Source organism: Notamacropus eugenii, chromosome 1 (genome assembly GCF_028372415.1).
Source record: "Notamacropus eugenii isolate mMacEug1 chromosome 1, mMacEug1.pri_v2, whole genome shotgun sequence".
Taxonomy (NCBI): domain Eukaryota; kingdom Metazoa; phylum Chordata; class Mammalia; order Diprotodontia; family Macropodidae; genus Notamacropus; species Notamacropus eugenii.
This window is the reverse complement of record NC_092872.1, coordinates 707,703,227-707,721,155: the sequence shown is the minus strand read 5'-3', so window position 1 is coordinate 707,721,155 and position 17,929 is coordinate 707,703,227. Positions and strand designations below refer to the sequence as shown.

The window sequence follows — 17,929 nt, the reverse complement described above, 5'->3', positions numbered from 1 at the left end:
AAGAAAAGAAAAAAGAGCAAGGAATACACTAGAGACAAACTTAGGAAGAAGGAGGAAGAACTTATTATTTCTCATAATTGGGATGAGCCAGAAGATGAGTATGAAAATGTGGAAAAAGAGGTGGGTGGAGAGGGTAGAAAAGAGAATTTGTTGTAAAAATACATTAAATGCAACATTTGGGGTCAGGGAAATGGGGGTTTATGAAGCACAGCAAAGTTGGTAAGGGAAGGTCACAAGCAAAACAAACTTTATCCTGGAGGATAGGCAGTAAAAAGGGCATCAAAAAATAAAAAAAAACACATAAGAACACATAAGATTGGAGTTTGAGTTGGATAAAAAGAGGAGAAGCAACAGTGGAGTTAGATCATTTTACTTATAGCATATTCTTTTTCTTCTTCTCCAATAAAGGGGAAGGGTCCAAAGAAAGGAAAAAGTTCAAGAGGATGTGGAGGGAAAACAATTAACAGCTGTAACTATCAATATAAATGGGATGTACTTGCCCATAAAATGGAGGATAACAAAAAAATTTGTTAGAAAACAGAAGTCAGCATATGTTGTTTATAAGAAACATGCAACGTAATTGAAACATAAAGATCTACACAGAGGCAAAATGAGGGATTAGAGCAGAATTTATTATGCCACAGATGAAGTAAAAAAAAAAATGCTGTGTTGGCTACGTGTGCTCAGATAATCTCAGTAAAAATGGATGCTGTTGAAAGGAATGCAGCATATTTACATTATGCTGAAAAGCACCATAAGTAATGAAATAATGCTTCACATATGTGTGTGTGTGTGTGTGTGTGTGTGTGTGTGTGTGTGTGTGTGTGTATCCACCATATTGGCAAAGCACTTAAGTCTTTAAAGAAAGGCTAAATAATTACAGGGAGAAAGAGACCATAAAATTATAATAATTGGGGACCTCACTGTTCCCCTTTCAGACTAGATAACCTCTTTGGTTATGACTGAATGGTAACTGAATGGAATGTGTGTATTTCTCAGCTGTACATGGCACCTTTACAAAAATTGAACATGAAACTTTATTATATTAAACATAAACATAGAAACTTTATTATATTAAACACAATATTTACTCACTACACATAATAAAAAATATATCCAATAAAAGTTATTTGAAAAGGATTCAAACTTGAATGGAAACCGAATAATTTCCTAAAGGATATTGGTCAAAGCATAAATCATAGAAGTTTCTACAACATGTCAGTTATTAGGGGAAAATTTATATTTCTAAACACATCAGCAAAGAGAAAACAGATTAATGATTTGGGTATAGAAAAATGCAACAGCAACAAATTTTTAAAAACCCACTAATCACAAAATAAAAGTTTTCAAAATTTGAAGAAGGGATAAATAAAATTGAAAATAAAAAAGCATGAAATAGATAAATTAAAATAGGAGCTAGATTTTTTAAAATAAAAATAAACCATTAGGTAATTTGATTTCTAAAAAGACTAAAAAATGAAATGATTATGCTCAGATGAAAAAGGGGGAATTCATAGTTAAAGAGGAAATTAAAATTATTAACAACTATTTTGTCAGAGTATATCATAACTGAAATAGCTTAGAATTAATATTTATATGAAGTACCCCAGTTAACAGAAGAAGAAGTAGAATTTCAGTAACCTACTTTTAGGGAAAAAATTAAGTGATTACCAAAGAATTGAACAAATACATGAGCTCCCAAAGAAAAACAACTCCAGGACCAAATGAATTTACAAATAAATATCTATTTAAATCTAGTATTACATAAATTGTTGACAAAAATGAAAAAGAAGTGCCTTTTATGAGACAAATGTGGTGCTGATATAAAAGCCTGGGAGAGATTAAGTTAAAAAGAAATCTGTAGGCAGACTTCTCCAATGAAAATTAATGAAAAAATAGTAGCAAAGAGGCTACAGCAAATTGTTCATGAAGAATATATAGTATGACCAGGTTGGATTTATACTAGAAAGGTAGGGTTTATTTAACGTTAGGAAAATTATAAATAAACTGATCACATTAATAACAAAACCATACAACATCCCATGATTATATCAAGAGATGTAGAAAAAACTTGAAAAAATATTATGACCATTTATTTTTAAAACATTAAAAATGTAGTAATAAATGGATTTTTCTTCAGTGTGGTAAACAGCATAAAAAGCATAATATAGCATTACCTATAATGGAAGAACACTGAAGACCTTTCCAGTAAGATTGAGAATAAAGCAGGGGTGTCTGTTGTCACTGTATAGTTCTGTAAATGCTAGTTACAACAATGACAAAAATATAGAGAATAAGCTTAGGCAAAGACAAAACAATCTGGTTTTTTGCAGATAACATGATAATTTCCTTAGCATCCTAGAAATATCATTTTTAAAAAATTAATTGAAACAATAATGAATTAAGGAGCAAGATTAAAATATCCCTACAAAAATTATCAATCTTTATATTTCCAACTAAATCTAGTGGAAAGAGGGAGAAAAAAATCACATTTACAATGACTTTGGAATGTATGAAATGTCCATGAGGCCACTTACCAAGATACAGAAATTATATGAATATAATGTACAATATGAATATGAATACAAACACTCATACAGAAATAAAGATTTAATTAGAATGAGATTAGTTTCTCATTAAGTGGACCACATATATAAAAATGACAATACTACCTAAATGAATTTATAGATCATAACCAACTATAAAAGGTTTACTTTATAAAATAATGACAAAATTCATTTGCATGATCAAAAGGCCAAAGAGAATAATGAAAAAAATTAGGAATAGGGCCTAGTGGTACTAAATCTCTATGCTATAAAATACTAATCATAAAAACTTTTTGGTAGCAGTTAAAAAATATAAAAGTTGATCAGTCACAAGAGCCTGAAGCAATTAAATACAGCATAATATTTTGTAAATCCAAGGACACCAACTACTGAGGTGTCCTAGCAACTACATGCTAGTCAACAAAAATTCTTGCAATACTTGGAAAGCAGTTGGCAGAAATTAGATTTAAATCAACATATCACACCATATATTACAACCAACCCCCACCCCAGTAAATGCATGATCTATATGTAATAGAACTTAACATAAACAAGTTAGATGAGAAGGGAAAGGAAATAGTATTCACAACAGTAGATTGGGGGCAATTTCTTGATCAAATAAAAAATAAAGATGATCATGAAAGATGAGCTGGACTATTTTTATTACATAAATTATGAAATTTTTTGCACAAGTAAGCCAAATGCATTTGGAATTTGAAAAGAAACAGTTAACTGAGACATAAATCTAGCAAATTTTTTTTGGTAAAAGATCTGATATCCAAGATAAGTAGAAAGAGTCACACATTTTATGTTAAAGGATATGAATTAGCACTACTCAAAAGAACTGCAATAGTTGAATGAAAAAATACTCCATCACTAATAATAAGAGAAATTGAAATTGTTACAATTCTGAGGCTCTACTTATGCCCATCAGATTGGCAAAGATGACAAGAAAAAATGGAAAAGGACTCATGTAGAAAAACATTTATAGCAGCACTTTTTGGTGTAGCAAAGAACTAGAAACAAATTTGGTGTCCATAAATTGGAGAATGGTGAAATTATAATATATGAACCTAGTATAATATTGTGCTTTTAAAAAAGTCAAAAGACATTTGTTAAATTGTTAATACTTTGGTCACATACTGAGAAGACAGAACTCATCAGAAGAAACCCTGAAGGTGGGAAAGATTGAAGGCAAAAAGAAAAAGGGATAGCAGAGAATGAGATGGACAGAAGTGTCATGAAAGTGACAGACATGAAGTTGGACAGGAAAAAGGCAAAAACAGCCTCTGCCCTCACAATCTAATAGGGAAGATAACGTGCAAACAACTATGTACATTGAAGATACAGGGCAAACTGGAGGAAATTTGAGAGGAAAGACGCCAGCACTGAGGCAGACGGGGAATGACATCTTGCAGATGGTAGGATTTGATCTAAAACTTGAAGGAAACCAGGAGACAGAGGTGAAGAGGGAGAGGATTCCAGACACAGGGAACAGATATCTAGTGAAAAGGTATAGAGTATCATGTTTAAGGAAAAGCAAGACGGTTAGTATCTCAGTATTTAGGAAGACTGGAAAGGTAGGAAGGGGCCAGGTTGTGAAGGGCTTCAGAGCTAAGCAGGATTTTATATTTGATTCTGGAGGTAGTAAGAAGCCACTAGTTTACTTTTTAAAAAAAAATTAATATTTTTTCCCAATTATATGTAAACATGATTTTTAACATTTGTTTTTAAAATTTTTTGAGTTTCAAATTCTCTTCCCCCTCTTTGTTGCCCCCTTTTTTTCTCTCCCCCACCATTGGGAAAGCAAGCAATTTAATATAGGTTACATTTGTGCAGTCATGTAAAACATATTTCCATGTTAGCTATGTTGTAAAACAAAATATAGACCTCTCTTCCCCCCCCCCCCCAAAAAGAGAGAAAATTAAAGAAAGTAAAGAATAAATATACTTCAGTCTGCATTCAGACTCCTCCAGTTCTTTCTTTGGAGGTCGGTAGAGTTGTTCATGATTCAGTTCTTCAGAATTGTCTTGGATCACTGTATTGCTGAAGATAGTTAAGTCATTCTCTGTTGATTGTCGTACAGTATGGCAGTCACTGTATACAGTGTTCTCCTGGTTCTTTTTTCACTTTGCATCAGTTCATGTAAGTCTTACCAGACTTTCCTGAGAGCATCCTGCTTGTCATTTCTTACAGAACAATAGTACTCCGTTCTAATCATATACAACAGCTTGTTCAGCCATTCTCCAGCTGATCTACATTCCCTCAATTTCCAGTTCTTTGTCACCATAAAAAGAGATGCTATTTTGGCAAATATAGGCCCTTTTCCTTTTTGCTTTGTTTTATCTTTTTGGCATATAGACTTAATAGTGGCATTATTTGTTCAAAGGGTATGCATGGTTTTATACCCCTTTGGGCATAGTTCCAAATTGCTCTCCAGAATGGTTGAATCAGTTTACAACTTCACCAACAGTGCATTAGCGTTTTAATTTTCCCACATCCCCTCCTAACATTTACCATTTTTCTTTTCTGTCATATTAGTTGGTCTGATAGGTGTGTGGTGGTGGTAGCTCAGAGTTATTTTCTTCAGTGAATTTTTGTATGTCCTTTTCCATTTGGTCAATTCTGTTTTTTCAAGGCATTCTTCTCTTCATTGGATTTTTGTGCCTTTTACCATTTGGCTTATTCTGTTTGTTAAGGTGTCATATATAAGCCTCATTTTTTTTGTTTATCAAAATTTTTATATTTGTTAAATTTATAATTTAATTTTTAAAATGCATATATGTGTGTGTGTGGCCTCATAAATTATTGAATGATGGCAATTTGTTATATTTTAACAGATCTGTGTTGCTGTACTACAGAAAATACTCACTTGTAAGTAAATTGCTTGAAGCCCCAGATCATAAATAATTTACTTTGCTTATTAGTAGTTCTTCTGCTTAGAGTTTTCTGCAATTCTGTTTGATTTATTTCCCCTTCTTTCCATATTTTGTCATTTAATCATGGACTCAGTCCTCAGTCCTTTTTTCTTAAGTAGTTATGAATTTACTCTTCATATTTTATTACATCATTTTTAGTTCTCATTATTTTCCCACTTGAATTGCTGAGACTAAGGAATGGAGATGCAAGTTAGCACTGAGTTGTAGATACTTTTTATTGACCATTAATATTTTGAAATATTTTTTCAAGGCTTAATTTGTGGTGTAATTTATTTTCAATCATACTTGATAGACTTAAGAATTGCTATAGGGCATTTAAACACATGTAACATAAGAGTTAAGTAATTTTTTAAATTTAAAGACTGTTTTCTGAATTTACTTCAGGTGTTGTTTGTCTTATTGCACAATAAGAGGTGTGAGGGCTTTTTAAAAGAGAATATAGGAATTTACCGAAATAAGAATTGTTTGGAATGTATACTTGCAATCACATGTGCAGTTGCCACCTTAAAATTCAATGTGCCCCAGCTCTTTTTAGCAAAAAAGAATACTGTGCTGTGAGCAAAAAAAGTTTGAGAAAACATAGTCCCACAATGAACTCTCTCTTCATTTGTTTGTTGTTCAGTGTAGAAATAGCCTAAAAATGATGGTACTGATATTTATATGGAAGGTTAATCTTCTGAGGCTCTCAAGGTTAAGTCTTAGCTCTAGTCCTAGCAGACTGTGCTGGGGGAATATCCCAGAGAAGGTATCACTAATTCCTTCTTTTATTTATTGTAGGGATGTTTCTCCATTTTCTCATGTATCTCTTTCCTTTGTTAAGTAAGAAAATATTTGAATTTGTTTGATTAAGAGCAGATGATAAATTATTTTTTTTTATTTCAGACTAATACTGGTCTCTGAATTAATGTCCTCTTCTCCAACTGTCATCTCTGCTCTCCCTCTGTCTGTCTGTCTCTCTTTCTCTGTCTCTCTCTGTCTCTGTCTCTCTCTCTCTAATCCTCAATCTTTCCCGATCTACTGCTAAGTGAATGTTTACTGATTGATTTCAGAGGAATTCAGATTTGATCCTGAGGATAATGAAGGAACCAATGGAGTTTAAGTTAGGGATGTAACATAAACTTGTGCTTTAGTAAAATTATTTTGGCAGCTTTGTGGACTGTATACTGAAATGAAGAGAGACTTCAGGCAGAGAGAACAATTAGATAGCTATTTCAATAGTCTTGGTGACAGTTAATGAGGGACTGAACTAGTTGTGAGTAGAGAGATATACATGAGATTCTTTGTAAAGGTAGAAGCATTAACATCTGGTGGTGGATTCTATATGGGGGAGGAGTGAGAGTAAGGAGTCAAAGATGGCACCAAGGAAGAGAATCTGGGTAACTGGAAGAGTAAGTTCAGAAGAGGAGAGTTTGGGAGGCAAAATGAATTCTATTCTGGACATATTGGGTTTGAGATGTCTACAGAATATCTAATCTGATATGTCCAGTAGATTCTTCTGTGATGTGGAACTGTGGTTTGGGAAAGTCATTCTAGGGGTAAATATGTACATTTGTGAATCATGTGTATAGAGATGATAACTGAACCTATGGGAGACAGTGAAATCAACAAGTGAGAGAATGTGAAGAGGAAAAGGACCCTGAACATAGCCTTGGGGGGTGTCCACAATTAGCAGTTAGGACAGAGATAAAGATCCAGTAAATGAGACTGAGGATAAGACATAGGAATGTCACAGGAATCCTGAGAGGAGAGTGAAAATCACCAGTGTCAGACATTGCAGAGAGGTTAAAAAGGGTGAAAACTAAGAAAAAAGACTAACATTGGTGATTCTGAAAAGAACATTTATGACTGAATTCAGTGAGAGGAGAAGAAGTGGGAACATTGAATCTAGAGATGACTTTTAAAGGGGAGAAGAGATAGGTAGCAGGGATGGATGGTAGGATCAAGTGAGTTTTTTTTATAAGGATGAGAAATGGAGTCAGTTATTTTCTCCCAAAAATTCACTTTCAGCAGGGGGAAAGCATGCTTAGCCATGGAGAGCATCTTGTTCTACGTTAGCCATTTTGCTATATTTGACCCCTGCATGAACTGTGAGACTAGCTGCAGCAGCAGCAGGTTTCTTTGTCTTCTTTCCTTTTCTAATTGGTACAAAAACATTTATTTGGTAAAGAAAGATTTCAGAGTCTCTGGACTGTCTCTCTCCCTTATTTAGCCTTATAGGACCTTTGATTAAGTGAAACTACCCATACTAACGAGAAAGTTCCCTTAACTATCTCCTGCAATAAGTGATACACGTTTTCCTTAACAATCATACTATTTTTTTTCTTTGTATGGCCATCTGTGTTAATGAGCAGCCACCAGTTTTTCCTTTTGTTTCATGTAATATATAAATATTGAAATATAAATATTTCATATAATATATAAATTGTTGAATTGCGAATGACATTCTCTATCAAGTGTGGGGTATGCCACACTCTGAGGGTAATAATGCCTGTCTTCTGATTTGTTCTGGCTTATTGGCATTAACTAATTAAACTCATAAGAAAATTCATCCAACACTTCCTTACTTCCACTTCCTTCAAGACTCCGCTCAAAAAATTACCTTGTACAGTAGGCCTTTCCTGGTCTTCCCAGGTGCTAAAGGTCACCTCCTATCTGTTCTGTGTATGTGTATGTGTGTGTGAGTGGTGTATTTATATATGCTCATTGTCCTTAGAATGTCCTTAGAATCATTATATACTCATATACTCATTGTCCTTAGAATGTAAGTTCCTTAAGGACAGGGCCTATTCTTTACCTTATATACCAAGCATTTTCCATAGTGCCCAGCACATAGTAAGTGCTTAATAAATACTTAGTGACTTATTGACTGATTCAAAGCAAAATAGGTAGGGACATGTTCCTGGATGATTTTGCATTTTTAAGGGGCTTTAAAAGATAATGGGGCTCAAAAAATGGAAAATTCCTTCTGTTGCATTTCTTATATATTCCCACTGTTTTTAATTTACCTGGTATGATTATGATGTCATTGAGGAGCCTGTTAACTGTGGCATGTCATTTCCCTTGAGTCATTACTGCCGGTCTTAGTCTTAAAGGTGGTGTCACATAGCAACTGTAGCACTGTCATATGCTGAATTCTGTCTTTCCATTATTTTATTCTCATGATCCAAAGTAAAACTCCTTAGACTTATGGTCTAACAAGTACATTTGCACTTACAGTAGTTATACAGTAATTGAATTTCAAATGATTCCATAAATTTTTAAATAACATTGTTGTCAGAGCTAATAGTTTTTATGTCTTTGCCACTAGGAGAATTTTCAATAAGTAATAAAACTTCAACGTTAGGTTCTGCTGTCCATTTCCCTAATAGGATCATCTACTTGGTAACTATTATAGAGACTGTTAGAATTAATTTTTCCCTGATAGTGATAACATGATTCTATTTTGGTTCAATGCTCAGTTATGGCTTTTATTTATTGTGATGTTTGTTTTGTTGTCAGATATACTTAGTGCTTTTGCTACTGAGATACAAGAAGAGTCCTCTACATTCAAGGCAGTGAAATGCTGGTATGTCTATATTTATGTACTGGCGAATATCTATGTAACAAGTTTAAGCTCTGTTTCCTCCCTATATATTCCACTAAAAATCCTATTTTGATGACTTAACTCATTATGGCATATGACTCAACTCTGTCTTCTCAAAGGTCATCCCAGCAGAAGAGTCCCTGCTAGACCTCGGACTGTCTAGCAGGAAAGACTTTAAGTACGGCCCTAGCAGTAAGTTCTTTGTCTGTTTTCCAATGACCAGTCTGGCTTAAAGGAAAAAGGCTTATTACCAGAGAGAATTTTTTCTGTTCTCAGAAGTTCATTAAGCCAACTATGAAGATATGGAGAGATCATTACCTGCATTGGTAGAAGGTGTGCTCTTATTAGTAAAACCATAGTCCATAAACATTTATTAAGTTCCTGTTACCTGCCAGGGGCTGTGGCATAGCTGCTCTGCTCACTCTGGGCAAAACACAGTTCCTGCTCTCGGAAGACTCACAGTCTAATAATGGGTGAGACAACACAGGGAAGACACTAAAATTAAGGGGGATAAGAGGAATAGCTTCTTGTAGAAAATAGTTTTTAATTGGGGCTTAAAGGAAGCCAAGACTGAAATCAGGAGGGAGAGCCTTCTAGGCATAAGAGAGGCAGACAATCTAGGACAGTCCTGGACTTGAGAGACGAAGTCTTTGTGCAGGAAGAGCAAGAAGGCCAGAGTCACTGGATCACATAATATATGAAGGGTTGTAAGGTGAAAGGAGAGTGACAAAGTAGGACGGGGTCACCTTACAAGTCCCTTTCTGTAATACCCTTAGGTTATTCATGACTTCGAATGCCAAACAGGATTTTATATTTGATCCTGTAAGTAACAGGTAGCCACTTGAGTTTGAATAGGGGTGTGACGTGGTCAGACCTGTGCTTCAGAAAACTCACTTTGGTGGCTGAACGGAGGATGGATTGAGTGAGGAGAGACTTGAGGCAGGCTGCACCCCCTCCCCCTCTGCCTCCCAGCGGTCAATTGCAGTAGTCCAGTTAGGAGGCGATGAGGATGTGTACTTAGGGGTGCTATTGTCAGAGGAGAGTAGGGGGCAGAGGTGAAATCAACAGGCCTTTGCAACAGATTGATTCCTTTCACCATTCCCTCCCCATAACCAAGGATGAATTAGTCTTCAAGAATTTGTCTAGTGCTTACTATGTGCCAAGTACTGAGCTAAGTGCTGAGAGTACATATAAAAGCAGAAAGTAAGGTAATACCTGTCCTCAAGGAGCTTACATTTTAATGGAAGAAGATGACACATAAAGGGAGCTGAACATCAATGGTTGGTAGAGAAACGTAAGGCAAGAGCAGGGCAGAACAAGCTTTGTGGTATAAGTTATTAGTGCACCCTGAAGAGCAATGAAGACCGGAAGTTTCTGAGCATTATGACATTTTCCCATCATTTGTATAGAATATCAATAAATAATCATGAAATCATACATTTTTAGAGTCAGAAGACACCTTAGATATTGTTTAGTATTTTACTTGCAGCTAGGTGGTACAATGGATACAGCACTGGGCTTATAGTTAGGAAATCCTGAGCTCACGTCCAGCCTCAAACAAATTGTATGACCCTGGGCAAGTCACTTAACTTTTGTTGACCTCAGTTTCCTCATCTGTAAAATGGAATTAATAATAGCACTTACCTCCTGGGGTTGCTGTAAGGATCAAATGAGATATTAATTGTAAAACTCTTAGCACAGTGCCTGGGGCATAGCAATCATTGTATGTTAGCTATTGTTGCTTTTAATACATATAAAAATGATCACACATCAAGATAAAAACTCCACTATAGTTTGTTTTGCAAAGTATATATTTTAACTTTAAGAAAAAATAATCTGTTTGCTTTCATGTTCACTTCCCAACTTTTTCTTCTGTATATATATATTTTTAAAATTTGATGCTATCTTTCATCTTTTTTCATATAATCTGGGTATATTCTAATTTTTTCTTTTGTTTCTATTTTTATACTATTCACATTTGTTATTTCTTATTCCTTACATTTACATACCACAGTTTGTTTAGCCATTCTCTAATCTTACACAATTGGGTTATTTCCAGAATAATAATTCGTGAATAATGTTGACATGAAAATTTTTGTACAGATAGGTCTTTTTCCTTTCACTAATATTTTTAGAGAATTGGAGTCTCTCAAAGGGCACTGTTTTTTGCCATATTGTTTTCCACAAAATTGTTCCAATTCATGGCTCTACCAATATATGCCTGTTTCTCCAGAGCATTTCCTAAGTTGAATTTTATCATTTTTAGCTATTTGTCAGCTTAATGGTGTGAAGTGCCAACACTTTACCTTTAAAAATGAGGAAAATGAAAGCCAGAGAGAGTCAACCAGCTCCTGATCAGGCAGTTAATGGTAGATTTTCTGATTCCTGGGCTAGCGCCCTTTCTATTGCATCACTTTACCTGTCAATATTTGTTGAAAAAAACTATGCCATAATAAAAATTCTGAGAGTTGTTTCTGTGCCTGAAAAGTCTCCCCAGCTTTGACTTAGGTGAACATCCTGGTTCTCCTGTTGGGCATAGTACCCATTTTCTAGAGGCAGTGTGGGATAGCAGAGACTGGGAGTCAGGATTGTGGTTGTTTGTCCTTTGTTCTTGAAGAGGACCATGCCATTGAGAAGGGGATGCCAGGACTTGCAGGTGAATTGTATTTAAGTGAGGGAGGGCTGTGCAAAGTCATGGGGTCAGGATGATTCTGGTTTTGTAATCCTGCCTCTGACATTGACTTAGCTATATGACCATGGACAACTTAGAGTCTGAGAGGCCTAGTTCTCTGTCCTGTAAAGCAGAGCTAATAATACTTGTGGTACCTAATTCACAGAGTGATTGTGAGATTCATATGAGGTAATGTATTTAAATTGCTTTGCAAATTTAAGAGCATTATATAAAGGTCTGCTGTTGTTATTATTCTACTTTGTTAGCTTCTCTTCTTTTTTCCAGTCCCTAATTTTAGTTGTTCCTCTAAGACTTAGTACTTGGCTATCAGCTATTATCTCTAAGTTCAATTCCTTTAATAAATCATTTCATATGACTTCATTCATCACTTCTGCTCATGACTTTTATCCAAGCTTCCTTTGCAAGTTGTTATTTAGGAGCCCCTCTTAGTTTTGTGCACTTCCTTCTCCCTACTGTCCTGTCAGTTATATTTTAGACCAGAGTTCTTAATTGTTATGGACCCCTTTGGCAATATGGTAATGCCTGTCCCAGGATAATGTTTTTAAATGTATAAAATATGTAGAATTATAGAGGAAACCAATTATATTGAAATGTAACTGTCAAAATATTTTTTAAAAATTCACATACCCCAAGTTAAGAATTTCTGTCCTATCTCCTCATTACTGTGGTCAGTTCCTAGATGTCTATCAGTGTTGCTGTCTCTACCTTCTTGATTGACCATTAGGGTATATTTTTTCCACTTCTCATCTGTGTGGTAAGCTCCTTTACTCAGTAAGCAAACATTTGTTAAGTGCTTACTGTGTGCCAGGCATTGTGCTAAACTCTAACGATTGAAAAAAAAAAGACAAGAAACAGTTTCTGTCTTCAAGGAGCATACAATTCTGATGGAGGAGATAATATGTAACTTGGTACATAGAAACTAAATACAAATTAGATGAAGACCTTATGAAACGTGGAGAAGACAAGGGAAGACTTCCTGTAGAAGATGGGATTTGAAATGAGCCTTGAGGGAAGCCAGGGGAGCTGGCTCTGCCAAGGGCAGAGTTGAAGGGGCAGAGCCATCTAGGCATGGGGCACAAGTTCAAAGGCATGAGGACGGGAAATGGAGTGTCATGTTCAAAGAACCGCAACTAGATGAATGTAGCAGGGTCACAGTGTGTATAGAGGAGAATCAGGAGTAAGAAGGCTGAAAAGGTAGGAAGGGCTTTAAATGCCAAATAGGACTTTATATTTAATCCAGAAGGTGACAGGGAGCCAATAGAGCTCATGGAGTCAGACCTGTGCTTTAGAACATGGGTTCTTCACCTGGGGTCCATGGACCTCCTACCTGTGGAGTCCATGGATAAATTTCATGGAGTCTGTAACCTTGGATGGGGGAAGAAACTGCACCTCAATTTTCATTAACCTCTAACTTAAACTACCTTGATTTATTTTAAAATGTGATTAAAAGGGATCCATAGATTGCCAAAAGGGGTATATAACACAAAAAAGGAAAGGAACTCCTGCTTTAGAAAAAGCATGATGAGATAAATTAGATAAATTAGAGGGGGGAGGTACTTGAGGAAGCGAGCTGAGCCCAGTTAGAAGGCTCTGCTGGATGACCAGCTAAGATTCCAGAGTACAGATAACGAAACCAGTTACTTACCTTCTTTGACTTACTTTGTTTCCCCAGTGCAATGAGTGCCTGCAACATAATGGGTTTGGGTTGACTTGACTCATGGTGCAAAATCATACGTTTATTTTTGATGTAGTTAATACAGGAGGGTTTGCTTGACTGAATATTTGTTACAAGGGTTTTGTTTTTATTTTTCTTAGTGGGGTATGGAGAGAAAATAGGTTTTTGTTAATTAGGGAAAAAATAAGCAAGAACTGAAAAATCTAAAAAAGCTATTGCATTAGGTGAAGGAGGCCTGAATGAGCATTGTGAGTGCATAAGTGGAGAAAAGAGGGGTGTGTGCATGTATGCCCTTTTATGTATATATGAAATATATATGATATATAAAATATGTATATATACACATCTACATATACATACACACATGCATATATGTTCAGGTACACACAGATATGTGTACACGCACACACACATTGTACGTACATATATATGCACTCATACATATGTACATACATGTGTATATATGAGATAATAAAGGTGGAAATGATAAGCTTTGTCAATGGATTGAAAATATGGAATGGGAGAGCATGAAGAGTCAAAGGTGGCAATGAGACTTCAGATATGAGTGCCTGGGAGGATGGTGGTGCCCATGATAGTGATAAAGGAAGTTCAGAAGTGAGGAGAGTTTAAAGGGAAAGATAATTCTGTTTTTGACATAGTGAATTTGAGGTGCTTGCAGGACATCTATTTGAAGCTTTCCAAGAGGGAGTTAAAGGTGTAGGACTGACTCTGGCTTAGTAGAGAGATGAGGGCTGGATATATAGATAGGGAAAACAATCTACATAGAGGTAATTGAACCCATGGGAGCTGATGAGATTAAGTGAGAGGGTAGAAAAGAGGAGGCACAGGCCAGAGTCTTGGGGGACACTCAGAGTGAATGAATAATCAGCAAAGGAGACTGAGGAGCAGGGGTTTGGTCAGATGAAGGAATTGGAGAGGGCAGTGTCTAAAAACTCAGAGGGTTGTCCCAGGGTGCAGAGAGGTCACAGGGGATTAGACTTGAGAGAAGGCCTTGGCGTTTGGCAGTTAGATCATTGTACTTCTGGTGAGGGCAGTTTGAGTAGAGTGATGAGGCTAGCAACCAGATTAAGAGAGGGAGAGGCATCAGAAGAGATAAAGTCAAGGTAGTGGTTGTAAATGGCTTCAGTGGGAAGGGGAGGAGGAGAGATAACAACATTTATGGTGCTTTAAGGTTTGCCAAGTACTTGAGAAACATTACCATCTCCATTTTACATCTGGGTAATCTGAGGCAGACAGAAGTTAAGTGACTTCCCCAGGAAGACACAGCTAGTGTCTGGAGCAGGACCCACTAGCAGGCTGTTATAGTAATCCAAGGGTAAGGTGATGAGATCCTGAGAGATGGTACCAAGAGAAAATCGACAAGACTTAGCAACACTGGGTATGGGCCTGTAGTGAAAGTGCGTTAAAGATGATACCTGTGTGACTAACAGCCACTCTTTTTATAAAAACTTTTTTTAAAATTCTTTTGGCAGGTTAAATATATTCAAGTGCTCCATTTATGGCAGTATGGTTTCACCAGATTCTCTGCAAAGATTTTTTTCTTACACCTTGACTCAGATACTTATTTATAATCCTGTACTAAAAGGTAGGCCTCAAAAGAGGATCTAGAAAGTTTACTGTTTACTTTAGTACACTAAACCCTCCTCCATAAATGGATTAAGTTCAGGTAAATAATCAAGGTTACCATGTGTGCTATAATTATATTGTTGCAAACTGGCCACATTTAATGTTGGGAAAGGAAATTGCTAGGTATAGTAGGTAGATACATATGAACAAAAAACTTTGTAGGTGACCTATATTCTCTCATATCTGAAAACCTAAATATTTAATGTTTAGAAATACAATAGAGTTAATCTTTGGATCCTTAAAAGTGCTAGGAAAGATACCAATAAGTGCTATCTCTGATCATAAATGGAATCACATACAAATATATGAATTTATCATTTATACTGGCATCTTATTTATAGTATAACTTCATGCCTCCAGTGAAACCCATAGGGTCTCTTACACACCATCTTAATTATACTCTGGTGTTAATTTGACTTACTATGTAATTAAGCCATGAGAGGGTAAACTTTAAGAAATTTTGCCTTAATATTATATGTCTGGATTGACTCTGGATAATAATGATTTTCATGTTGACATAAAAGCTAATAACATCTACTTCCTTTGAGAGCTTTTCTGTTTTTCTGTGGCACAGTGTGTGATGCTGTTCAAAGGCAGAAGGATTGGAGCTTTGCAAGAACTTGTCCCTTGCTCACTACCTTATATCGAAGAGTAAGTTGATTTCATTGAGATATTAAGTCTTCAGCTTTCTTTTTCCTTATTTTCAATTCTAAATCTTTTCAACCACGAATTAAATTGTCTCAGCAGATTAAGTAGACAGGACACCAATGTCTCACCAGTTAAAACTGCTTTTGAGATACCTTGTACCATTATCTGTGTAGCATTCAGCAAAATGGAAACTGGCTGCTAAGACAGCAGAATAATCACATGGGCTGTCCATTAGGAGATAAATTGATTTAATATAATTCAGTCATTGAACTGCTATCTAAAAACCTTTCATAAGTGTCCAGTTCTACTGAGTAACCTTTGAGAACCCAAGGAGGTATTCAAATAGAACTGGAGTGGAGGTTATTGTTGAAAATGATTGGGAAATGATGTTTATCAATCATCATTTGTAAAAAACATTTGAAAGAAATAACATGTAGGATTTTTCACTTTTTTTAATGAAATTTTTGCCTATTTTACATAATTATGGGGAGGGAGCAAACCCCATAGCATACCAGCAAGGTAAAGGTTTGGATTTGTGCTTTGTATTTTAATATGTATTTAGTTGAAAGAATGGAAGGAAAGGGAATAGAATGAAAATTCCTAGTATCACAGACTACATATAATACATATAAAAGAGTAAAACTTGAAATAATTGTAGCATTTTTCTAATGATAAACCTGATTTGGGCATTTTGGAAAAAAAGAAACCATGGCAGTTAAATAGGTGGGTGGGCAGTTAAATAGGTGGTTGGGAATTTAGAAGAAGGATTATGGCTGACTTTTTTCTTTAGTTTAATAGATATTTAGGCTTTAAAATTAAAAAGATTTGATACTTCTGTTTCTAGCTGTTTGTGATTTTCAACCCCAAAGAGTTGATTGGACATTTGCAAGAAGTCCTGGAAACGCATGAAGTCAACTGGCAGCTTGTGTTGTCTTGTGTGTCTACGCTGGTTGTATGCTTGGCCGAAGCACAAGAACTTGTCAAAGGTATTAAGTCAGTAAGACTTTAACAGAGCTGACTTCTTTGCTGATAATCATATTAAATATTGTTGGTAAAAATAACTAAGGAGTCTGTTAGTTTTAATGGATAAACCAACAGATTTTTAAAGGAAGTTTGGAATTGTAGAAGAACCACTCATGTTTTTCACTTATGAATTCCATTGATGAACTGGAAATGAGTTATTCTGGAAACATGATTTTTAAAGTATTTGTAACATTTGAAACATCACTAAACTTATCCTTGTTAGTTTTCGCATGGTAATAAAATGTTTTCTTTATCATATAGCCAAGAATCAAATTTTATAAGAGTAGATACTCTATTATTTGACATTATTTTATTCAGAACCTTCTATTAACCAAAATATATACAAGATAATAATTGGTGTGCATAATGATAAGCTTAAGGTCCTGACATACCTTCTAAGAAATTGAAGAAAGATTACAATGTATCCAGTATGATTTTTCTTAAATATGCTTTGTTTGATCCCTTTGAAAATTGGTAGTCTAGATATGATATAATAACTGCCATATATAAAGCAATTTTACCAACCTTTTGTTAGTTAACCTTATTCTTTTTCCATGCTACTACATGTTTACTACATGATTCTAATTCTAATCTATGCTGTAGATCTCTAGAAATTCTAGTTTAACTTTTTGTTCTTCTAGATTTGTTGGCTAATTTGATGATCAAAGCATTTGAGAGTTATGACTTAGAAAGCATGATCACTGCATTCCTGATAGCTCGCCAGGCTGCTCTGGAGGGACCTTCTGTTTTCATTTCTTATGCAGAGTGGTTTAAGGTAGGTTTAGTATAGAGATATTAACTTAAGGTGTATGCATTGAACAAGTGACGTTATTTAAATCAATCTTGTACAAATTTCTAAATTTCTAAAACTATGCAGTAGTTCATGGTAGGTTGGTCTTCTCCTTTGCTTGTATCAGGGGACAACCCTTGAGAGAGTAGGAAGAAGGCAGCAGGTCTAGGTGACAAGTTGGCCCAGACCCATCTATTTCTTGTCTTTTTGTATGGTTGCTTTATTGTTTTTAAATAAGTTTTTATTGATGTCTTTTGTTTTATTCCTAATTTCCCCCCAATATTCCTCCCCTTATCCCTCTCAGAGAGGCATCCCATAAAATAAATAATATCTTTTAAAGATAAAAAGGAAAAAAAATCAGAATAACAGTAACATTGAAAAAGTGA

At 35.3% G+C, this 17,929-nt stretch overlaps 1 protein-coding gene across 1 annotated transcript in view; it reads left to right on the top strand.

The window, feature by feature from the left end:
* FANCA (FA complementation group A) overlaps positions 1–17,929 on the top strand; it is a 98,001-nt gene that overhangs the window by 15,309 nt on the left and 64,763 nt on the right. The window contains exons 9-14 of the mRNA XM_072636383.1: positions 5,387–5,420; positions 8,984–9,050; positions 14,929–15,041; positions 15,657–15,733; positions 16,575–16,716; positions 17,395–17,528. Of these exons, the coding sequence (XP_072492484.1) occupies positions 5,387–5,420; positions 8,984–9,050; positions 14,929–15,041; positions 15,657–15,733; positions 16,575–16,716; positions 17,395–17,528 (567 nt within the window). The remainder of the gene's footprint in view (positions 1–5,386; positions 5,421–8,983; positions 9,051–14,928; positions 15,042–15,656; positions 15,734–16,574; positions 16,717–17,394; positions 17,529–17,929) is intronic.